The sequence below is a fragment of the Dreissena polymorpha genome, chromosome 7 (genome assembly GCF_020536995.1).
Source record: "Dreissena polymorpha isolate Duluth1 chromosome 7, UMN_Dpol_1.0, whole genome shotgun sequence".
Lineage (NCBI taxonomy): Eukaryota > Metazoa > Mollusca > Bivalvia > Myida > Dreissenidae > Dreissena > Dreissena polymorpha.
The window spans coordinates 79,613,508-79,638,789 of NC_068361.1; the positions used below are offsets into that span (position 1 = coordinate 79,613,508).

The window sequence follows — 25,282 nt, forward strand, 5'->3', positions numbered from 1 at the left end:
GCAATGCGATAAAACTCCGCTCATATGTACAAGAACCAATAAAAAAATATTATTTCTTAAGTTAACATCAAATCAGCTTCCGCAAACTTGCAGTTGTAGTTCAGACACGTTCACCGTGAACAAATTCGTGGACGATTTGTTTTTCCGTTTAGAGCTTGAAAGTACAATAGGGCTCTTTAAAGAAATATTTAAATGCATTAAATCAAAAGCGTTTTCAATCATAAACACATATAAAAAGGATCATTGATGGAATTTACTTAAACACGGACCAACTGGGATTCGAATCAACAATATAATAGTGAGCAATGGATCCAGAGTCTGACGCCTTACCGATTGCGTCCCAGGAGCATATTGCTGATCATGCGGAGTACAAATATTTAACTTAAATCAGTAAAGTGTTTGGCCATTTTTTCGATTTTCTTGTGTAACATTTTGTTTTAGCACTGCGTCATCATATATCATCGACGTTCTATCATCAACGTTCTATCATCAACTTCATTGACTATTAAAAAGAAAAGACTTCTTTATATCAAAAAGTTTAATACGCGGCATATCATTATTTGAAAATTCTAATGTAAACAAAGATTCTTACCACCTGAAACGTACCCGGATTTAACTCGAAGCCGGCCATAAAGAGGAGAATTCCAATAAAGGCGAAAACGCCAACCACTCGAAGTGTGTCTAGGTCCAAAATAGACCCAGACCAGGCCGTAAAACACCCGATCCTCGCTCGGTACCAGACATTCCCAAAAGTATTTTAAGTCCACAGGACATCCGGTCCGGTAGTCTTAGATAACTTGCAGGACCGGATTTGGATTCATAGGACCGAAACATCAATGTACAAACATATATTTCGTATTTATATATTTGCGAAGTTAAGTGTTATGTCGTTCGGCAACAACTCAGATGCTCCATTTATACTAAGTATTGGTTGTTTTCCTAAGTCGATAAGTTGTATGGTTACATATTTGTTTTCTTAATTTCAGGGGTGTCAATTGACCCAAATGTGAAATCCGGAAAATTAAGCTAGGGGTCTGGGACCGCAGGACCCCAACGGGGATTAAGGGCCGAGTCCCTATGGGGGACACCCCCTTGACTTAGCTTATTGTACTTTTTTGTAGTATTTCTAGTTGCAATTTTTGGTGACTACAATGCGAAATATTATAAACCATACCATCCGTATCACCCCATGTGTATCGTCATTCTATAAAAATGTTATAAAGAACGTCGAAAATAAATTAAAATTGACGAATCATACTGTATCCGAATACGACAGTCCGAAAACATGTACATGTTTTGCACATATAATAAAATGTGCTTTATACATATCGTTTGAATGTAGAAAATGTAAACGAGTAACCAGTAACCTAGCAAATATGTAATCAATATATAATTCGGTTAACATATCGCTTTACAATATGCTACTGCAGTGCTTAACATTGCTATTAATCGATCACTTAAAATTTCAAGATGGCGGACATTAGCAGCATTTCGCAGAATCTTAAAATTTTTCGGAAAGTAGCGAAGAAGTTTCGTCAGTTACCGTTCATTTTTTGCCAGCCGCTAACCAATTAGAAATCCATAAATAAAAGACCGGACGAAATTGGTACCAAGCGCAAATTTCCGGAATGCCCAGGAATATTCGTTCTCAAATGATCGCACACTGGAACGAATTCTATAAAATAAATCAACTTTTCTTCTTGAATTATTTCCCGGACATTCGGACCGGCAACGTGGCATTTTCAATCGGACCTGTCATTAAAACGTCGGTCAGGTCCGACGGTCCGACACTTTTGGGAATGTCTGGGTACGTTCCGATGTCCACAATGATTGTAACATCGAAGTGTACAGTGCGACGCTTTGTTTAATATACGGATTTACCTTATCATTTTGCTGAGCCATTTGGCATCAATTGAAGTTATTAAAATGAAATAATTATCTGCCTCAACATGAACCAATTGTACTCCATGATAATATTTGTTTGTGAATATCATAGTGCCTAAAATTCATTAAATTGCCTCAATTTCTTATATAGATTTTATTCTTTGACATAAATTGTCCATTTTTTCCTTGTAATCTCAACATTGCTCTGCGAATTTTAGTCAGGGCAACTGCCTCGGTGTGCCTCAGCGTGGCTACGGCGCTGTACAAGGTTTACCCACTGAAAGTGTGTATATCGTCATGTAACCTATTTTCGCGATGTGCGTTCACAGATTGTCCCATGCAACATTTTCTGTGAATCTTGAAAAAATTAAAGAATTTTCATTCAAATAAATCAAATACATGAATTTGTTGTGTTTAAACTAGGGCAGTGGTCTGCAATTTATGTAAAGTTTAATGAAGATTACCGAAAAAATGCAAGAAATGGTCATACATTTGGACTATTTTAGTTAAAGTAAGATTTTTAAATACAATTAATTTGGTGTTTAAACTTTTCCTTATATTAGTCGTGTCTGAAATTATTTTCAAGCGTAGTAATGTTAGTAAAACAAAATACTCGGAGCGCATGCGTGTGACGTCATCACGAGAGCCGCGTTCTTAATGTAAACAAAGTGATCGACTTTGGGTCATGCTCGACTCAAGATGATTGGAGGATAAAACACAGACGGTTTTGTTATAACTACAATTCTTGTTTCACAACTGTAAAACACCAAAAACACGAATGGATGCCATTTTGTAATTTACATCTACGTGAAGCATGATTCAGCATTTATCCCCGCCGATATTGTTAATTTTAGTCTATAAACAACTCTTCTTTTTACACACTTTTTACTTGCTGACATAAAAAAGTAAAACATCTACGGGTTATTGTTCTACTCACCGAAGTTGTGTAAAAACCATGTTTATTTTCGTAAAGTTTAATTTGCTTCCATGACGAGTTAAAATTCTGGACAAATTTCCTCATCGCAATCCATCTTTTCCGTTTTAAAGCACTGGATGTAAGCAGGCAATTCTTTGTGGATAGACATCGACTGACAAAGGAACGACTTATTCATCAAAGAAATGACCCTTTTAACTCAACATCGATTTCCTTCGAACAGTTAAAGAACAATTCGCTGATACTTTTCTGAAATTTAATCCATCAATTGTTCAACAAAACATCGCGTTATTCGACTACATTCAACATTTTAACGAAATCAAAAATGCAGTCTCACCAGTTTCATTCCAGTTTTATTTCCCAACACTGTTATTCACATTCATAATCCATCGTAAACACACACACTAATCGTTCGATGCTTAAAAAAATATTTTACTGTTAAATAAAAACCGTCGAAGTCCGAATTGTTGTTGTCTAAATCCAAAGCGTCTGGCTTGTTTCGTCATTTAAATTACGTCACATGAGATACGTCATAAATTGCGAACTCAATTCAATGAAAATATAAGTACGGCAAGCTGGTTCTTCATAAATTTTAGTAAAGGACCAAAATAGTATGATTGTATGACTCAAAACCTGTGCCCATCTATAATGTTGTATTAAAGTAAGATATATATTATAGACGTTAAATACCCGGCTGAGCCGGGACGGGCAGTGATAATCTGCCCCAGGGTACCGTTTTACTAACAATACTTAAGTATTGCGTAAGTACTGGCATAAGTTGACAAGTTACGAATAACGTACGCATTTCGTAAGTGCGTTTTACTAACATTGCGTAAGTTTGACATCGTACGTACGTGAAAAAAAATGATCGTAACTCTCTAACTTGGAGGTAACATGTAAACAAACAACAACAACTCTGACGGTTAAACTATACTATTTTTACTTTGTTGTTTTATGTAACCCATCTGCTTATGTAAGTGTGTTGTCACCTAGTGTCGTCTGCACTTGTTTAAGTTGTTACTTTTCACAATGAATGCGTTAACGCTTAATGAAAAGAAAAGAGAAAATAGGAAATCGAATTGGACAAAAATTGAAACGGAGGTGTTAGCAGCTGCTTACATTGAGCAGCATGCGTTGATAAGCGGAAATTTTTCATCCACATTATATGGAAAAGATAAGGATCTTGCGTGGGGAAAGATTACAGAACAGGTAGTATCATATAGCGCACTATTTTATTTTCTTTGAAACTTAACAATGAACGCAATTTTAGATTTAAAAAAAAAACACAACGTGACATTTACTAACTGTTGTTTAAACGGTCAAAAACACCATATTAAAGATAGAGCATAAAAATGGTACTACAGCTGTAACATGCTAAACGTATGTAAACATAATCTCGTGCAGAATAAACGCACTGGGAGCTGAAGAGAGGACAGTAGAAGAGGTCCGAAAAAAAAATTAAAACAATAGTGAACTAATTCCATTGCATTGTGAAATCCTCTTTGTTGGATGCCACAACAAGCTACATTATTAACATGCCATTATATGATAAATAAACTTAATGCATTTTGTAAAATTGATTAAAGAGATCAATTTCTTTTCAACAAGGTTATATACCAAACACTGGCATATTCCATAGGTTACTTGTCAAAGAATGTTTTCCAAACAGATGCGGATGAGATTCACTATTCGGATACAGATTTCGGATGAAAATCCTTTTCACAGTAATAGCTCCTTATATCCAGTTAATATTGCGTTCTACAAACTCAGTAACACTCGAAAATCATAGATTTTACAAAATAAAAGAATACTTGTGTATTTTAATAGCGTTTTCAGTTCCAAAAAGAAAAAAACGCTTTATTAAATTTTCATAAAAGGTTGACAATATCAAGGACGCCACAAGGGGAAGCAAGCGCTATTGACACGTACTTTTTCTAAATGCATAGGCAAACTGTCACTCTAACAAGTTGTCATTTCAAATGATTCAACAAAATCAAAATATGTTAATCTATATTACCTTCGTCAATGACGACAATGGGTGACTTCTGCTACAATGCGGCGAGATGTCGTCCTTAATTAATTCATGCACTGTGTAGATTTGTGTTTTTGACAGTCTATACTTTCGCTGTATTTCTTGCTCTGTCAGAACATCTAGATAGTTTGGTCGATCTCTAAAAATCCTTGGATTTCTCCTTCGAGCGTTCCATCTCGGAAATAACGCGGCCATATTTACGAAAATACTAAATGCTTACGCATGCTTTTTTTGTTCGTAAAGTTGCGTCAAAACTTACGTAAAGCTTACGTACGCATTTTTTAGTAAAACGCATTGGCGCAAAAATTTCAAACGTACGCAAGGAATTACGAAAATCATAGACATACGCTAGCGTAACTCTGTTAGTAAAACGGTCCCCAGGTCGCTAAAGCCCTCGGGCCGTTATGCTTCCTGCGGGCCGATTATCACTGCTCGGTCCGGCTCAGCCGTGTTTTATCCTCTTAATAATCCATCGCAAACACACACACTCGTTAACTCGTCCAACGACTGCGTACCCAATGACCCGAATGACACAATCAGGGGTGTGAGGCCAAAAAATAGTCCCTATGTTCTAGAAATAACTGTGGAATAAACCTTATCTAAAAATAACCGTGGAGAAAACCTTGTCTTTTCTTTATGAGTCGTATTTGTTCTATAAAATCATTTAGCTGTGGGATAAAAAGCATTTAATGATACACTTCAATACATGCCAAAACTGTGAAAAGGTCCCTTTAATATCCTATATTGACACAAATTAAAATTTGGAGCCATTAAATTTACATTGATAAATATTGCATCCTACCAAAATTCTTCACAAAATCTTTGGAAGTCCAGAAATCCGACATATCGGTCGAAAGCCACGTTGTGCGCCAGTTTCGGCGGTTCGTGTTTGGGGTGATTCATTCAATTACACACTGTGAACAACTATTTTATTGCATGAGTAAAAAGGAGATACAACAGAAGTTACCAAAACCACACCAATATATTTTGATATTCACAATCGCGCTTTTCCCATTTCCATCGTTATGACTTTGTATAAACTGTGTGGTACAATGCAGCTGCATACGCCATTGGAGGGTACATAATCGTGAATAAAATGTCCATAACACTATTACCCACGTGGTTTGGAATCTTATACTACCTGCTCATTCTCGTAATAGAGGATCGAAAACTGCGCTGCTTGTCACATACTGAACGATATTTCAACAGTGTTAAAGTAATACATATTATAGCGTTTTAATGAAAGTTTTACACAATAATTTTACCACGATCGTAGATACACGAGTGCATTGTGTTTTACTAAGTAGTGCTGTTGTTACATGTAGCGATTGATGATAACAAGTGTGTTAATGTTTCGACCGGTTTAACACGAATGGATTAACAAAATGAGAGAAAAATCAAATAAAAGTCGTAAGTTCTTTCGCTTTCGTTAACAAAGGTCGTTTCAACCATGTGTTTATGTTTACATGTAAATAATAGGGCTGCAACGGGTACCCGAAATATCCGATGATATCGGATCCAACCTCAGATTCGCGGGTACGCATCCACCCCTGGATATATCGGTTCCGAATATTTATGTTCATAGTTGTATGTAACCTAACGCTGTTTTCACGAGTATATTTTTATACAGACTGGTTATGTTTAAAGCATAAAATGATACGTATATTTGTCGACATTTATTGCCGTGTGACAGTCAAATAGCAAATCATTCGAGATCATTCTGCTTTTAGGTCAAAATATACCAAAAGATTTCCTTAACAAATGCAATGAAAAACCGTTAAGTTCAACGAAAAATAAAGTCAAACTTTTGCGCGTAGACTCCCCCATACCCATACCTTTTCTTAAAGAGCATGCCAAGCCGAATGGATTTAAACAATAAAAAAGATAGGTCATGCAGTATGTAAGAGAAAACTCGACGCGAATCAACGGTCACTGTTTTAAGGCCACCTTTTTACCGGCTGATCTCCAGTTGATGAGGGTTTCCCGCCATCTGTCAAAATCTCATGTAGTCTCCAACCTATAAGCAAAACACTGAATTTGTAGTATACAACAATGTTTTCACTACCACATACACACAGAAATATTCAAAAATAAAGTCATGGCAAGTGCCCATACAGAGAATTGTGTCTTCAAATAAATGACGTTCCATTCTTTAGAGGGTATAGCATTGAACACAAAAATGATTTAGTATATTGTAACCTAAATTAAGTGTGGCTGGAATGTTATTCAGGTAGCAACCCCAGCTTATCGGTGATTATTTGTTGATAATCCTAGAAATCAATAGATTGCAGATACCCATGTTGCTTTTGTCTGTTTTTACTGTATGAAATATTGTTACATGAAAACAAATGCTATACTATTTTAAATGAAATTAAATTCTCTTTATTTGATATAAGTATCGTATTTTTATTACATTCGATTACGAAACTATCGATTCATAAATGCAGACTTTGTTGACAATTACGCTCCGCCCGTCTAGTTCCGGCTGACACGCTGACCTCGCGTGATTTGCGGGTTGGAAAAAGCTCATGAATATTAATGAGGAGGCGGAAAACGACAACGGGCGAGGCATGGTAATGTTATGCGCATGCGTCAAAGAGGTACTTTAAATAGATTTTGGAAATTTATGTTTATAAATAAAGCGGTCAAAGTTTTTAGCTGTGTGAAATGCACATGGTTTCGGTTTGATTTTCGCGCGATGAGAACAACGTGGAATGAACTTTTCTCATGGAAAGAAAACAGTTTTTTTGGAAGTTGTATATCTTTAAGTGACTGTAAAGATATAATTAATGAATATGAATATTGTACATGCACATCGTTTGTACAAGTGCGGTCATCGAAGAATTTTGGGAGTTTTGATTTCTCAGGTAATTATAAATGTATGATGCATGCTGATATCTGCATATTATGACATAACTATATCTGGTAGTTTAAAGGTAGTTTTAAGTGCATTTAACATTCAAAAATGATTTTAAAAAAACGATGAAATTGATGCCATTAAGTAATTTGTTACACTATTAAATCGTAGATTGGTGCAAGACAATGGTTCCTTTTAAAATAATTTGTGACTGAACTTAATCATTAAAACCAAGCATCCATTCGCATAACCAAATTGAACATGGCCCCGGCGACGACGTAAAATGTATGTCAATTTAGCACAACGTCGCCAGATTTTCACACTATGTTACTAGCAAAACACCTAAGATGCATCAACATGACTTGATAACACGTGTTTGATTATTTAGTAGAACAAATTGCTATCATAAAGGTAAATGTTGAAAAACTTCGAGATACTACTCGCCATCAAGAATTACCAGTACCTTTATTATACTTGCCACCATCAGTTTTCGTTCATTCTTAAATACAAAATATTATGTAGAATTTGACTGGTTAAAATTATAGAGAAATCGCTTTCAATATGCTAAGTACGATTCTTCGAATGTTGTTATGAGCGTTATAACAACAGGAATATCATTGTCTGTGCTTTGAGAATAGAATAACACCTACATGAACTGATGTCATCAACGTCAACTAGCAGGTAGACGATTATTTTATTAAATTATATATATTGACAATAAAATAACATGTCTTTGCTGTTGTTATGAGCGTATAACAAACATGTAACAACAGGCAAAGCATGTTCTATATGTTGACAATATAATATTCAGCCTTGCCTGTTCTCATGAACGTATAACAACAGGCAGAGCATGTTTTATATGTTGACAATAGAAACCGTGCCTTTATCGTGTTGTCATGAGCATATAACAACAGGCAGAGAATGTTGTATAAATTCATAATAGCGTACCATGCATAGGACTGTTGTAATGAACATATAACAATAGGCAGAGCATGTTATATATGTTAACAATGGAATACCATGTCTTGACTGTTGTTATGAACATATAACAACAGGCGTAGCAAGTTCTCTATGGCAGCAATAGAATACCCTGCCTTCACTGCTGTCGTGAATATATAACAACAGTAAGAGAATGTTCTATATGTAAACAATATAATACTATGCATGGCCTGTTGTTATAAACGCATAACAACAGGCGGAGCATGTTCTATATGTTGACAATAGGAAACCGTGCCTTTACCGTTGTCATGATCATATAACAACAGGCAGAGCATGTTGTATAAGTTGATAATAGCGTACCATGCCTAGACTGTTGTAATGAACATATAACAACAAGCAGAGCATGTTCTATATGTTGACAATAGAATACCATGCCTTTGCTGTTGTCATGAACGTATAACAATAGGCGGAGCATGTTCTATATGTTGACAACAAAGTACCATGCCGTGGCTGTAGTCATGAACGCATAACAACAGGCGGAGCATGCTCTTTATGTCGGCAATAGAATACCATGCCTTGGCTGTTGTCTAGAGTGTATAACAACAATCGGAGCATGTTCTATATGTTGACGATAGAATACCATGCCTCGGCTGTTGTCATGAACGTTAAACGATAGGCGGAGCATGTTCTATATGTTGACGATAGAATACCATGCATTGGCTGTTGTCTTGAACGTGTGACAACAGGCGGAGCATGTGCTATATGTTGGCAATAGAATACCATGCCGTGGCTGTTGTCGAGAGTGTATAACAACAATCGGAGAAAGTTCTATATGTTGACAATAGAATACCATGCCTTGGCTGTTGTCATGAACGTTTAACAATAGGCGAAGCATGTTCTATATGTTGACAAAAGAATACCATGCCTAGGCCGTATTCGTGACCATATAACAACAGGCAGAGCATGTTGTATAAGTTGATAATAGCGTACCATGCCTAGACTGTTGTAATGAACATATAACAAAAAGCAGAGCATGTTCTATATGTTGACAATAGAATACCATGCCTTGGCTGTTGTCATGAACGTATACCAATAGGCGGAGCATGGTTTATATGTTGACAACAAAGTATCATGCCTTGGCTGTAGTCATGAACGCATAACAACGGGCGGAGCATGCTCTATATGTCGGCAATAGAATACCATGCCTTGGCTGTTGTCTAGAGTGTATAACAACAATCGGAGCATGTTCTATATGTTGACGATAGAATAAAACCATGCTTTGGCTGTTGTCATGAACATTTAACAATAGGCGGAGCATGTTCTATATGTTGACAATAGAATACCATGCACTGGCTGTTGTCTTGAACGTGTGACAACAGGCGGAGCATGTGCTATATGTTGGCAATAGAATACAATGCCTTGGCTGTTGTCTAGAGTGTATAACAACAATCGGAGAAAGTTCTATATGTCCATAAACATGGTTAAAAACTAAAATATTGTATTATTAGTTTATGTTTGAAATACCGTCCAACTATCCTACCCAAGAATACACCCCCCCCCATATTTTTTTATTTATTTTTTTTTGCATTTTTGTCCTATTTTTGGAATATAATGTATTAAATGACCACACACCCACACTATACATCCCTCTCCACCCCACCCCTCCCTCCTTTGTGAAGTATTGAGATAGGTCCCTTCACCTTTAAAAGAAAAATAGATTAGCGGTCTTCACCCGCAAGGCGTTGCTCTTGTTTATTTCGATATGGTAACCTGTTAGTACAATCGATATTCCTTACTTGAAATTATGTCATCCTCTGCGTATAACATAATTTCAATCATCAATCGATCATAGAATTGTGTAACCATAACATAAGCCTAACATATATTTTTCATTCTTAAGTTGCGGATGAAAGCACTTATTAAGGTAAAATAAGTAACTTAAGTCCTCGTATATATTACATCCTAGTGCATGTGTAGGGTTAAGTAGTTTTTTTTTATATTTATTTATTTTCAGACGCCAACACTTTCATTTGTGACTTCCACAGAAAACAGGCTTGGGTGCGTTGGACAAATTCTATGAAAAATAGCGTAACTGATTGCAAAGACACTTTCCTGTCGATGCTTAATGTACGTAAAATGGAAACTGTAACTGTTTCTACAAAATTTGATTATTTCTTTATAAAATAATTGACCACTGTCCAGACGTCTCCGGTATCACAGATGTGTCAGTCCATGAAAAGTAGTTTCCCCTTTCCCTTTCTGTCAAACTGAATATCAACAATTCAATATTAATAGACGTTCATTCACTTGTACGTAACACGTTTCTTAGTTGCAATTTTGATGTGTGCAACACTATTTAGGTTCTTATCCCGTTTATTCAAGTTTTCTTTACATGAAACTCGAGAGTGAATGCTATTGCATGGAAATTCTCATGTTTCGTGGTCCAATGGATTTTACATATGTCTGTTGCTTTTGATCCTGAGTATATGGATATTTTTCATTCAACAGGGTCTTGCTGAAGCCATTACCGAAGAAGAGTTTAACCAAAGATTGAAGAACATAACGGAAAGTGAAATCTGGAATTCTAATCCCAAATTGAAACAATACATAGAACGACAGTGGCTACCAAAGTACCAGGTATATTTTATTTTCGGTTATTTCGGTATTAAATATAGTTTAGAATTTCATATACTAGTATAGTTCATTGGTCGAGAATAGATTTAAGTATGTTTTATTAAAACAACTTAAAGGCACATCGGGTAGTTTTTCCATTTTTATACATTATAGACAAAGAACGAAAAAAAACTTCCCATTCAATTTGTATGAAACTTTGCAATATTAAAGAGAATTATAAATTTATAATTGAAACAAATTCATGAAATACAAGATGGTGGTAGCGGGCCTACTTTTACTTCTTTATATTGAGTGATCTGCCCCTAAAATAGTGAGTTTTTTACTTAGGGTGTAAATTTGGCGTCAGTCTGCCCGTCAGTTATATATCGTGTAGTTTTTGAACCGTCCGTATGTTCGCATTTCATTTAGTCTTTACATTTTGTCTTTTCATTCATGGAATTATTTGTTTAAAATAGTTTATATAAATGTGTAGCAAAGGCAGATGACGTATTCCGATCAAGACAATAACTCTCTATATAAGGCCAACGCCAGACTAGGACGTTCAAGATAGTGCAATAATGGATGTGTCCTGTCCTGTCCATGTATTATATGAATTTATTTTGATAGAGCTAGGCAAATATGTGAAGAACGGTACGATTGTTCCTTCGTAGCTCAGTGCATAAGGTTCCGGTTTCGAGCCTGTGTCGAGGTGCATATATGCCAGTCATGTTATAGCTGAATACTTACTGACAAATGAAGGCTAAGCCCGGCATTTTTCCATGTCGCGCCCTTAGATTCGATTTGCATGGGTCCATTATTTTAATATATGAATGAATTGCCTTTTTTGCATTATGTAATTGGTTTCTTCAGACTTGGATGTGTGCATTTCGTGAAAACTGATTGACCCTGGTGATAAACACAAACAATGGCGTTGAGTCACAGAACAAAGTGTTCAAATACGTGTATCTTGTCACACACAAGGAATCGACTGTAACAAGACTTATGCAGTGTCTTATAGAAGAATTCTTCGTTGATCATTACAGAACGTAAGTTTATATAGATAATGTTTATGTGAAAACAATTAATACATGCCGTTTGATTTAGCATGCTTTCTGCATCTGCATGTAATATTTTATTTTGTTGGAAAGGTCAGGTGACATTTTCTGTAACATGGTGTAACGTAATAGCCCTGTAGTTGATAAAGTGACATACACAAGTACCCCAAAAAGTTCAATACAAATTTAAAGTCGACCATCAAGTTTTGAACAAAACGGAAAAAATAAAACTACCCGCTATTATGCTAATGTTTTCTGCTTTACATGTCCGTAGGTAATGGATAGTTAACAGAGTTTTGATAAAATGCTTAATCTTAAATTTAGACTATATTTTTTACTGGGATAGGGTAAATTTGACATGTTTGTCACTCATAATGCTCTTAAATTATTTTTATTGAATACGTAAAAAACAGAGGCACTGATCCCTACGGCTTTCCATTACCTACAAGAAACAGAAAGAGAATTCATGATAAGGAGAAAGATAACATTTTGCGGCTTGGTCAAAAAATGATGGTCGAAGGGAATTTCTTATTTGAACTATTTTGGGTATAATACGTCACGTGAGTTACTATATTGTTGGTAAGGTATACCATGTTTACATACCTGTTCAAAATACTTGCACAAAAGTATCCCCAGTATTTTAAAAGATATCTTAATTTTTATGATTTCGCATTTACCGTAAATTGCAAATATCGACCTAAGCTACCTTAAAACAGCATATACTTCAAGGTCTAAAGTTAGTTGAAAGTGAACTGTAGTACCGTTAAACGTTCATACATCAAAACTTAATTATAGGGACTTTTTGAAACACACAATATCGTCCAATGTTTTCTGAAGGACCGAATTTGCGGCAAAAGGAACTTGTCCCGCAACATAATTATAACGCCCATGGTCTTTTATGTTAACATAAATTTTGTAAATTTGACAATATTTGTGGTGTTGCTGTGCATATAAAAGAAATATTTCTTAGTATAATGACGAATTGCTTTGTTACTCCATCTAGTTTTTGTTAGTTTAGCAAATAACACGTATAAGCGTTTGTTCAAAAACATAATTTGCTCATAAATGAATTGTAAAACCTTTACTTTTAAGGTACCTAACAGCAAACATTACAATGTCTCGTGGATGGAGGAAAGCAGCTGAGCACGTGCCTGTCTCCCTTCAGCATAGACCGTTTCAGCTGGTGCAGCATATGAAGGATGTTGAGACTAAAGCGTTATCAATCACAGCTGATTATATCACGCGTCTGGACGAGATTTCATTCATTGTCAGATCAGGTGCGAAAGTATACCCGATTTGTCTTGGAACGGAAGCGACAATGCCATCATGTGAGTGCAGACCCTATGGAAGACCCATATGCCCTGTAAGCATTTTGCAGCAATATTTCGTCATTTTGATGACGTGTCGTTTTCTTCGCTGTGCAATATCTACACTGCAAACCCTATTTTCAACCTGGACGGTGACCTCTTCAACAAATCTGATAACACTCTTCCGTGTTTCCTAAATGAAGATAACTCCATGGAAGCAGTAGGAGAGGTAGAACAAACATGAGGATAAGCTACACTTCGAACATCCATCCTCTTCGCTATTAACAGGAATAGAGGCAAGTTCAAAAAAAGTTCGAGAACTGCTAAGCAAAATTCACAATCTCGGTTTCCTGATCCAGTCAAAAGAATGTCTTGAGGGTGTAAGGGAAAAATTGAGTAGCGTAGTGGAACAGATGACAGAAGCATATCCAAAGAGTGGTGGACTTTTGTTGGAGAAGACTGAAATTAATAGGACTGGTATGACTGAACTTCCGAAGCGCAAAAGACGCAAACAGGGTGTCACCAAGACAGGTACGATCATGTTGATCATGTAGAACAAAGATTTGCTCTTTTATGCATATTTTAACAAAATTAGTGTTACCGTCTCTTTACATTTGCGGGCTAATTAAATGTCAGCAGTCATTCCACAAACACAAATCTTTTTCTGTATTGAGCAAATATGCACTACAGCAAAAGTTAAATTATTATATTATTCGATATAGTGACTGAGTAAGCAATTCCTGAGGTAGGTGCTCAGATTTTCATTATATTGTACGTTTATTTATACAGTTTTCTCGATGAAACATGCATATTTTCAAAGTTCATTTCAGAAACGTCGTTTGTCGATGATGAAAGTTTTAAGGAGAACCCGTCCGAATATGCTATACCAGGTATGCTCCGAAAGATGAAATATAATCAAGAGCTAATTTTCACCTATCGAATGTCTTGAATTAAAGGAAGAAAACATTACAGGATTAAAATTCAGAAGACGCATACACCAGTTTAAATTAAGTAGGGAATGTGCCGAGGTATTCTGCTCTGTCTTATGTTATGTATTTTCAAAATATAACATTTGACTTTCCTGGGCTCTAGTCTATGTTAAACTATTGAATCAAAATATGTTTTGTTCTTCGATGAAAAATATTAGCTCCCGGGGCAGAACTATGAATTGTTGCGTATTCTTGATACACGATTTGCACTCAGATCATGTTAGTAACCAATATACTATATGATAACATTAGTAAAAGGTATTTATATTTCTGTGACTGTTTAGGAATTTAGAAAAATTGCGCCAATATTTAAATAAAGAAGCTGTTTACATAAAATTGAACTCAAACCATTTGTAAGTTCCATTTATTTTAAATGTAAATATTACGCATATATTTGATATTTTTGTTTTGCATGGTTGTCTGAAAAACACCAGGAATGTTATAACGAGAAACCCTTCGGGATTCACGTACTTTTAACAGCTTTATAAATGTTTTCATACAATCTTTAACACACAATTTCAAAAATATTTATTAACTTTTAAAGAATTTTTTAATTATGTTTACAGCTAAAAAGAGAGGTAAACGAGCGAAACTGTCTTTGAGTACTAGAGGAAAGAAAAGGCCGGCGACTGAAATCACAGAGAATGGTATTGCTTATGAGTTCAATATAAGCCTACTATACATGATCATATGAACATTTTTTTATTTAATTTGATGAACTTTTCTTACTTATTGAATTTAAGAAGCTGCTACAATACTTATGCGTCTCTAAAATTGTCAGAAAAAGTACCTTAAAATGACACAGAAAAGAGCCAGTGTTTTAATGTAAACAAACATCCAAGGACTCCATTAACTAAACAATAGCAAAATTAAGTAAATTAATGCAGTATATGAACTATCGACTCGCGGAGCTGAAATGATGCCATTACTTTTTATGTATGGTATGGTATATTCCATTTGATCTTGAAGTAAAGGAGTCATGGTTTAGGTCGCATTATTTTTCGAGTACCCCGCGTAATGGCCATATTATTTCCGGAACTTAAGTAGTGAAGCTTATTAGTTTGGTATTGATTTGGTAAGCAAGACACACAATTAAAGCAATAACAAATATTCCAATATGTTGACTTAAAAGCGAAAACGACCCCACATTCTTTCTGAGTCTGCCGTTATTGATTTGACACGCAGAAAAGGGTGAAATGATGTCGTTGTTTAACAAGTTTGGAAAATGCGATCAGACTCAAAAACACGCCTAAAAATGAACTGTGCATTGAAACTACATACTTTTCCGTTATTGATAATGCTTTCATTAATTTGTTTCAGAGTCAGGAAAATGTGAAAGGGACAGAACAGGCAAAAAAGTGAAATGGGATGATAACTTTAAGAATGAAAACGAATTTAACTTTGATATCGACTCTCAGAAAGGTACTTTCATTTAATGTCCTTACATATTTCGTATCCATAACCTCTCTCTCTCTTTTTCTTTCTCCCTCTTTCTCTTCGAGGTTGCTTCAATCTAGAATAAGTCTCGAGAGCGACTGTTGTATTTCGAACTTGTTTCAAAATGTAAAAACAATAAATTATTACAAATATAAGGTCAATGTTTTGACAAACGCCGATGCTTTATTTTTTCAGCCAAGAACGCGGTAGAAAAAATATGGGCTTTGCCAGATGGCACTGACTACATAGCGGGAAAGGTCCATAACGTAAACATAGCATACAATTACATTCGTTATTGGATATTGGTGAATGGCTGACAGATCAGGTAGTTTGGTTGTACCATTTAATATGTTTGTGAATAAGAGGCTAACCACATATTATGATCGGGCATGTTCATAGCCATAGCGAGAATGAGTCCCGTACTTCCAAAGGAAGTATTTACGTACTTACAAAACTAGTGGTTTTTAGCTCTGCTGTTTTCGGAGAAAACCCGAGGTATTGTCATAGCCAGCTCGTCGTGTCGTCCGCCGTCCGCGTCGTGCTAAAACCTTAACATTTTGTTAAGGATTTGAACATTGGCTCTAAAATCAAAGTGCTTCAACCTTCAAATTCGAAACTTCATATGTAGCTGCATCTTGGTGCGTTCTACATGCCACACCCATTTTTGGATCACTAGGTCAAAGATTAAGGTCACTGTTACATCTTTAAAAATATCTGACCAGCTTTCTTTTATTCAAAACTGCAACCACAGCCGAGCGTCGCACCCGTTATGCATTGCTCTTATTTGTTTATGCTGTAAAGACTATTGGTACCACGGTTTTAATAACATTACACTGCAAGTACTGTATATGGTGTTTTTATCAATATTATAACACATTGCTGACTATCCTCTATAATGTCTTAAAAACAATGAAGATAATCATGGCATAACTTTCCAGGTCATAGACGGTTATATGGCCCATCTAAGCCAAGCTGCGATCGACAAGGGTCAAATAAAGATCAAGCATGAACTTTGTTCAACTATGACTAGCAACATGAATGATTCCCATAAGCCGAAAAATAATAACGTAAATATATCTTTCGATATAGCGAACTAACATAAATAAAGTTAATTAATTCGTAATACAGTGCAAAAAGATACGTTATTGTTACTTTGGATGAAATCAAAAAAAAAAATCGCTTTCTCTGTATAGTGTGTATATGTTATAATGCTCGTGGATTTTTGCAAGAAATCCCTGATTTACTTACAACAAATTTAATTGTATTAACGCATCTGTTCATTTTCGCAGTGTTTCCGGAGGCTTACAGTTTTTGAACTGTCCGTCTGTCATTCCGCCAGTCAGTCCGTCCGAAAACTTTAACATTGGTCATAATTTCCTTATAAGTCATACTTGGATAATATGGCCTTGGGGCAAGATCTTTTCGATCACACATTAATTTATGACCTTGAACCCGGGATGACATTGACTTTGAAGGTACTTTTTTTTTAACTCTTAACACGGGCCATATCTTTCTTACAGGTTAATCGATTTACTTTATATTTTAACACAACACCCCTTGAGACAAGATCTTTTCGATAAAATTAATTTTATGACATTGACTGTAGGATGACATTGACTATGAAGATACCCTATTTTAACTATAATATTGGTAATATCTTTCTTACATGTGAATGGATTTACTTTTAATTTTCATTTTTGGCACGACACCATCTTTCTTGAACGAGCCATCTTTATATGGCTGATGCATATATTGATTTTAACTTGATTTCTGAATGAAATTGACCTTGAAAATCTGATTATCCAGTTTTCAGATGTTGTTCATAATTAATTGTACCATGACTGTTTTTAAACAAATGCATTTATTTAATTTTGGACACAACACCTCTCAGGACTATAAACGTTACATTTCTGCTGACTTTTTTCAACTTTGATCAATAGTGCTAAATGCAATGTCAAATGACCCTTCGGAGGCATTGTCATTTTACAGTGACGGCTCTTGTTTTTACTTTTTTATTAAACAATTCACAGTACAGAGTTTATGAATACGACATGATTGTTGGAGCTTATTTTCAAAGGGGTAACCACTGGAATCTCCTGGTTAGTATGCTGCTATTGTTCCAATCTAAATATCAATGTCAATGACAAAATTATGATGCATGAAAAACGCTATTTTAGTGTGTTGCAATTAATGAACAATAATGCATGCTTTGAGTTCAGATGAGTACTGATATAATCACGAGGGTCGCTATACTTGAGTGATTTATTTTATACAGCATCCACAACGACAAAAAAAAACATGACAAAATATTCTAGGAAATTCATGGAAGTTGAACTTCATTCAGCCGAGCAAACTTTTTGTTCACATCATTTGGTATTAATATGGCATTATATCGTCCAGGTACTTTTATTACGAGCCAACGTCTTACTCGTGGAATTAAACACAGGTCAACATGTGGGCCATTTCTGTAGACTTGCTAACATAAACTTAAATTACAACCTGCTTACGGCAAGATTACCTGTAAAAAAAACTAATTTGTATTTTACAAACACGCTTACATTTATACCCCCACAGACTGTTGGGGGGGGGGGCTATAAAAGAATATGTTTGTCCCGTCCGTCCCTATCCCAGCACGTCCCGTCCGTACGTCCCGATTTGTTGTCCGTACGTCCCGTCTGGACGACCAGATTTTGTTTCCACGAATGACTTTTTAACCAATAAACAAACAACCTTCAAAGGTCATATGTAGATACACCTCAATGAGTTTTGCGCGTCGACTCTCTTTCCGGACAGTAGGTCAAATGTCAAATTTACTTTGTCAGTTCTTCCTGATTTTTTGTCCGCACGTCCCGATTTTATTTTCATGAATAAGTTTTGAACCCATAAACATACAACCTTCAAAGTTCATATGTAGATATACCTCAATGACTTAAACGACAACTATCTTTCGGGTCATAAGTTCAAAGGTCAATGTCACTGTGACCTCTAAATAGAAAACTTTAACATTGGCTTCAGAATGGAATTGCTTCGACCTACAAATATCAAACTTCATATGTAGATGCACCTTGGTGATCTTTACATGACTTGTCAGACCCTCTTTCGGGTCCCTAGGTGAATGGTCAAAGTCAATGCGATATGTTATAGCAAACTGTATTATTGACTAAATAAGAAAAGTGCTTCCATCTACAACCTTCAGAATTCATACGTTGATGCTCTGCTGTTAGTCTTACATACCACATCACTTTATGCCCCCAGAACATAGGTTCTGGAGGCATATTAACATCGCACCGTCCGTCAGTCAGTCCGTCCGTCCGGATTAGTTTTCGCTCAATAAGTCAAGCAATTGTCATCCGATCTTTACCAAACTTGGTCAAAAGTTGTATCTAGATATTATCTAGGTCAAGTTTGAATATGGGTCATGCCGGGTCAAAAACTAGATCACGGGGTCATTTCTTGAATTTCAATAACTTCTATGAAAGCGTTTATAGGGGACACATGTCACCCTATGGCGACAGCACTTGTTCAGGTCACTATGTCAAAGGTCAAGGTCACTTGGACCTCTAATGGGAAACTTCAAGTGATTCCATTTATAATCTTCAGTTTTCATATATGTATAACCACCTCAATAAGTTCTACATATCAAACTACATTTTGGTCACTAGGTTAAAGTCACTGTGTTCTCTCATTAAACAAACATAAACATAGAGTCTTGATTACCGGTAATGTGCTGCCACAAACAACCTTCATATTTAGATGCATATCAATGAATTTTGAGCACCACAAACTCTCAGATCTCAAGGTAAAGGTCACTGTGTCAGCTTCAACATTGGCTATATTATGAAAGTGTTTCAAACTACAAACACTAAACTTAATGTGTAGTTATAACTTAGTGAGTTCTATCGAGAATAGACAGTGTACATTTATTCCAATTGGAAATCACATTACTTTTATATATCAACTGTTAAATTAAGACTCTCTGATTATACTCCTTTAATTGACGTTTCGGCATAATGCCTTTATCAAAACATTGGAAATTATATGTTAACTACATTTTTACGTCTTTTGACTGCACAATTTAAATAACAAAGAAAAATGTTTTTAAACGTCAAATGACGTTGTACATGATGACGTCATAAATGGCGTTATATAAAATGGCGCCAAAAAAATGTAAAAATTCGCCAAAAATGAAATGACGTTAAACACTTACATATTGTATCTTAATCCTATGTTAAATGTGTGCTTTATATATTTAATAAATTGATATTTTACAATAAAATAATCATCATCATATGTAATTATAATCTACCTTAACTTATTATCATAAATTAAATAGGGTAAACTTATTTAATGACTCTTATTATTTCAATCCATATCTATGTATAATATTCAAATGATATTTGATTAAATAATCATATATACTTGCTATTCTATATATCATATACACATTATGGACAAGATAAATTGCATAAAGTACTATTAGTTTTACATCCATTTATGTTGATGATTAATATCAAATGTTTTTCACATATATTTTTTACAAGATAGTTTCCCGTAGCAGGACATCAAGTTGATTTTTTGTATTTAGTCCATTTGATGATTGCGTTTGAAACTTCTTTATAAATTCCAATTCTTTAATAAGTCTGTAATAATGGGAACTGTCTCTTATTTGTGTTAACACTGATACACCCATATCCTGCACTCTGTGGCCTGCACCATTGAAATGTTCTGAGATTGGTTTCTCTCTTCGTAGTCGCACGTCAGCCTCGTGTTCTTTGGCACGTTCCTTTAATGATCTGCTCGTCTCTCCGACGTATACCATCTTTTGGCATTTAATACAAAATATACCGTACACCAAGTTATAAATGTTACAGTTCTGTTTTATTGCTTCGTTTGGAATGTCACTTTTTGGGTTGTTATGAAAACCTCTTGTCAACATTTTACAGACTATACAATTAGTCTTACACGATTGTGGTATTAGTTGAAAACGTTTGTTTATTTCTTTGTTTGTTTTTCCATGAACTAAAATGTCACCGATATTCCTATCTCGTCTGTATGCAACTATTGGTAAGTCTGGGAATATATTTTTCATTCTGTCTGATTTATATAGTTTGTCTGTATGTTTTCGAATTATTGAGTGGATATTTGGAAGGTTGTTTGAATAAGTTATAGCTAGTGGTACTCTCTTGTTGGCTGTTTTATTTGTTTCTTTCTTCTTAAGTAAGTCTTTCCTATTTAAATTATCAACTCGGGATAGCTCATGGTTTACAAATTTATTTGGATATCCTCTTTTTTGTAGATTCTGTTTTAGTTCTTTTTTACGATGTCTGTATTTGTTTTCGTCAGAACATATTCTTTTTAAACGTATTCCTAATCCATAGGGTATTGCTTTCTTCACATTTGTTGGATGGTCTGAGTCATATTGGACATATTGATGTTTATCGGTTGGCTTTGAGTATAAATCAGTTGTTATTTTATTATCTTCTAGTTGAATTTTTGTGTCTAAGAAATCTATCTGTGCTGTGTTCCATCTTAATTCTACTTTGATGTTTTCATGTATTTTGTTAGCATAGTCGAAAAATTTCATGAGTTCGTCAATTCCATGTGTCCATAGTCCAAACCCATCATCTATGAAACGTTTATAGAATATTGGTTGTTTATTGTATTCAGATAATTGTTCATCCCATTTTCTCATGTAACAACAGGCATAATTTCTCCCAAGTTTCGATCCAATAGCTACTCCCTCTTTTTGTCTGTATTCTTGTCCACAAAATTCGATCACATTATTTTCTAAAACAGTTTCAATCATTTCAATCACCGCTTCAGTGTTGATGGTCTTAGTACAGCGTTCATTTAGAGCTTGTTTGCACGCCTCTAGGCCCTCTTTCTTTGGAATCGATGGGTATAACTTGACAACATCAAAACAGTATAAGATAATTCCTTCTGGTAATGGTGTAGTTATTTCCCTCTCTATAGCGTTTAAAAATGCTGTGGTGTCTCTTATATAGCTTGGTGTTTCTATAACATAGGTTTCTAGCTCCTTTTCTGCTACCTCTGCCATTCTTTCAGTACTTGTTCCAATGCCATTTACGATTGTTCTATACGGGTTGCCTTTTTTATGTATTTTTGGATTTCCTTTAAGTTTCCCTCTTGATGGATATTTTGGTATCAAGTATTGTTGTAATTTCTTTGAGATAATGCCGTTTTTAAATAGTTTATTTGCTAGTTGCTTCACCTTTGTGTTTGCATTGTCAAGTCCATTCCCATTAGTTTTTTCATATGATGTGCTGTCATTAAGTTCATTCCGGAGTTTTTCTACATATTCATTTGCGTCTGTTATCACTATTCCAGAACCTTTGTCTGCAGGCCTTATTATTATACTGGAATCATTTAGTAACGTGTGCAATGCTTGTTTTTCTTGTCTTGTGATATTTGACTGTCCATTTTCTTTTATGCCATTTAGAATATCATTTTTAACTGCTTCTATATAAGCATCTAGCCACTTTTCTCTACCAGGTTCAGGAGTAAAACGGCTTTCTTTCTTTATCTCATATTCCTCCTTTTCATTTTTCCTTTCTTGATTTTCATCACTATGGAAATACTCTGCGAGTCGCATCCGTCTCTCCCATTCTGCTAGGTCACTGTGTATCTTAGATAAATCTACGTGTTTTTTAGACGGTACAAAAGATATTCCTTTGGATAATAGACTTGTTTCTGCTTCTGTTAACTTTCTTGAAGACAGATTAGTAACAGTGTCAAGACTATTATTATTTGTTTCAATTGTGTCTTTTTTTGCTGGTTTATTTTCACCCTTGTTTTTAGTTCTTTTATCGTTTGATTTCAGTTTTTGTGTATCACACTCTTGCGTTTTTCTATTTTTCTTATCTTGATAGTTCATTTTATGCCCTCTTTCTTCAAAATTGCAACAGGACTCCATTGTAAACCAATCTATTTGAACTTCCCTATTCATTCTCTCATATTCAGGAAGGTATTGATGTTTGTTTTGGTCCAATTTTATATGCAGTAAAGTAAAATGCTGCATTCTTAATCTTAGGAATATTTTTCGTTTTGTTTTTACTCCATTAAGTGGTTGGAAAAGTAGTTTACTTGTAATATTTTGGTCGTCAGCAAATATGCATATTTCACTTAAAAATAGGGTTGCTGCTGCATATATTTCGGCTTCAGTTGCCCACGATTCAACTCTTCCGTCACTAAATGAATGATTTTCTATATGCTTTGTGATACTTCTATCTACGTATTCTTTGTAAACATCTTTTAAGTCCTTCATATGGTTATTAATTTTTTGTCTAACTATTTCGTGCCTGTTGTCATTGTTATATATTTCTTTTGCAATACATCTGTAGAAACAGTTCCCATCCATTTGTATGGAACTTTCTTGAAAATTGTCTATTGTTACCAATGAAGATAAAAAATCTAACTTACAGTTCAACAGCTTGTAGAATTTTTCATTCTTTTTCTGTGTAAGTTCAGCTAGCTTCCGTTTTGAAAACAGTTTATGGTCGTCATTGTTTAAATCTTCCACACATACATCGCTTCTTAGTTTGTTAATTTTCTCTTCACAAGCTACCAATGTGAGTTCCATGAGTTTCTACAAAAAAGAGGATATCCAAATAAATGTGTAAACCATGAGCTATCCCGAGTTGATAATTTAAATAGGAAAGACTTACTTAAGAAGAAAGAAACAAATAAAACAGCCAACAAGAGAGTACCACTAGCTATAACTTATTCAAACAACCTTCCAAATATCCACTCAATAATTCGAAAACATACAGACAAACTATATAAATCAGACAGAATGAAAAATATATTCCCAGACGTACCAATAGTTGCATACAGACGAGATAGGAATATCGGTGACATTTTAGTTCATGGAAAAACAAACAAAGAAATAAACAAACGTTTTCAACTAATACCACAATCGTGTAAGACTAATTGTATAGTCTGTAAAATGTTGACAAGAGGTTTTCATAACAACCCAAAAAGTGACATTCCAAACGAAGCAATAAAACAGAACTGTAACATTTATAACTTGGTGTACGGTATATTTTGTATTAAATGCCAAAAGATGGTATACGTCGGAGAGACGAGCAGATCATTAAAGGAACGTGCCAAAGAACACGAGGCTGACGTGCGACTACGAAGAGAGAAACCAATCTCAGAACATTTCAATGGTGCAGGCCACAGAGTGCAGGATATGGGTGTATCAGTGTTAACACAAATAAGAGACAGTTCCCATTATTACAGACTTATTAAAGAATTGGAATTTATAAAGAAGTTTCAAACGCAATCACCAAATGGACTAAATACAAAAAATCAACTTGATGTCCTGCTACGGGAAACTATCTTGTAAAAAATATATGTGAAAAACATTTGATATTAATCATCAACATAAATGGATGTAAAACTAATAGTACTTTATGCAATTTATCTTGTCCATAATGTGTATATGATATATAGAATAGCAAGTATATATGATTATTTAATCAAATATCATTTGAATATTATACATAGATATGGATTGAAATAATAAGAGTCATTAAATAAGTTTACCCTATTTAATTTATGATAATAAGTTAAGGTAGATTATAATTACATATGATGATGATTATTTTATTGTAAAATATCAATTTATTAAATATATAAAGCACACATTTAACATAGGATTAAGATACAATATGTAAGTGTTTAACGTCATTTCATTTTTGGCGAATTTTTACTTTTTTTTGGCGCCATTTTATATAACGCCATTTATGACGTCATCATGTACAACGTCATTTGACGTTTAAAAACATTTTTCTTTGTTATTTAAATTGTGCAGTCAAAAGACGTAAAAATGTAGTTAACATATAATTTCCAATGTTTTGATAAAGGCATTATGCCGAAACGTCAATTAAAGGAGTATAATCAGAGAGTTATAATTTTTTAATATCCCTTCGGATAATTCAACTGAGCTTATATGTTTTTTAACTCCGAAAAACAAAATGGAAGATGTGTTGGACTGCAATAGCCAAGAGATGGAAAAATACTTACGTTATGTGTCACATAAAGATTTTATATCAAAGTGTGTAAGACATGGGATTGTACCAGAAGGATTCAAGATCAACTGGAATATTCAGATAGACTGTAGCGATGAAATACTAAACAAGTGTGAAAAAATCAAACAAGATGCGTCGGTGAAACTCATGGAACTCACATTGGTAGCTTGTGAAGAGAAAAT

At 34.8% G+C, this 25,282-nt stretch overlaps 2 protein-coding genes across 5 annotated transcripts in view; both read left to right on the top strand.

Moving 5' to 3' along the window:
• LOC127837245 (CDP-diacylglycerol--inositol 3-phosphatidyltransferase-like) overlaps positions 1–25,282 on the top strand; it is a 74,184-nt gene that overhangs the window by 14,444 nt on the left and 34,458 nt on the right. The gene's annotated exons all lie outside the window — the stretch shown is intronic.
• LOC127837246 (uncharacterized) lies at positions 13,415–17,116 on the top strand. Its single transcript, XM_052364166.1, has 6 exons — positions 13,415–14,152; positions 14,452–14,511; positions 15,177–15,257; positions 15,931–16,032; positions 16,243–16,372; positions 16,986–17,116. The coding sequence occupies exons 1-5, from the start codon at positions 14,035–14,037 to the stop codon at positions 16,362–16,364; spliced, it is 483 nt and encodes a 160-aa protein (XP_052220126.1). The 5' UTR covers positions 13,415–14,034; the 3' UTR covers positions 16,365–16,372; positions 16,986–17,116.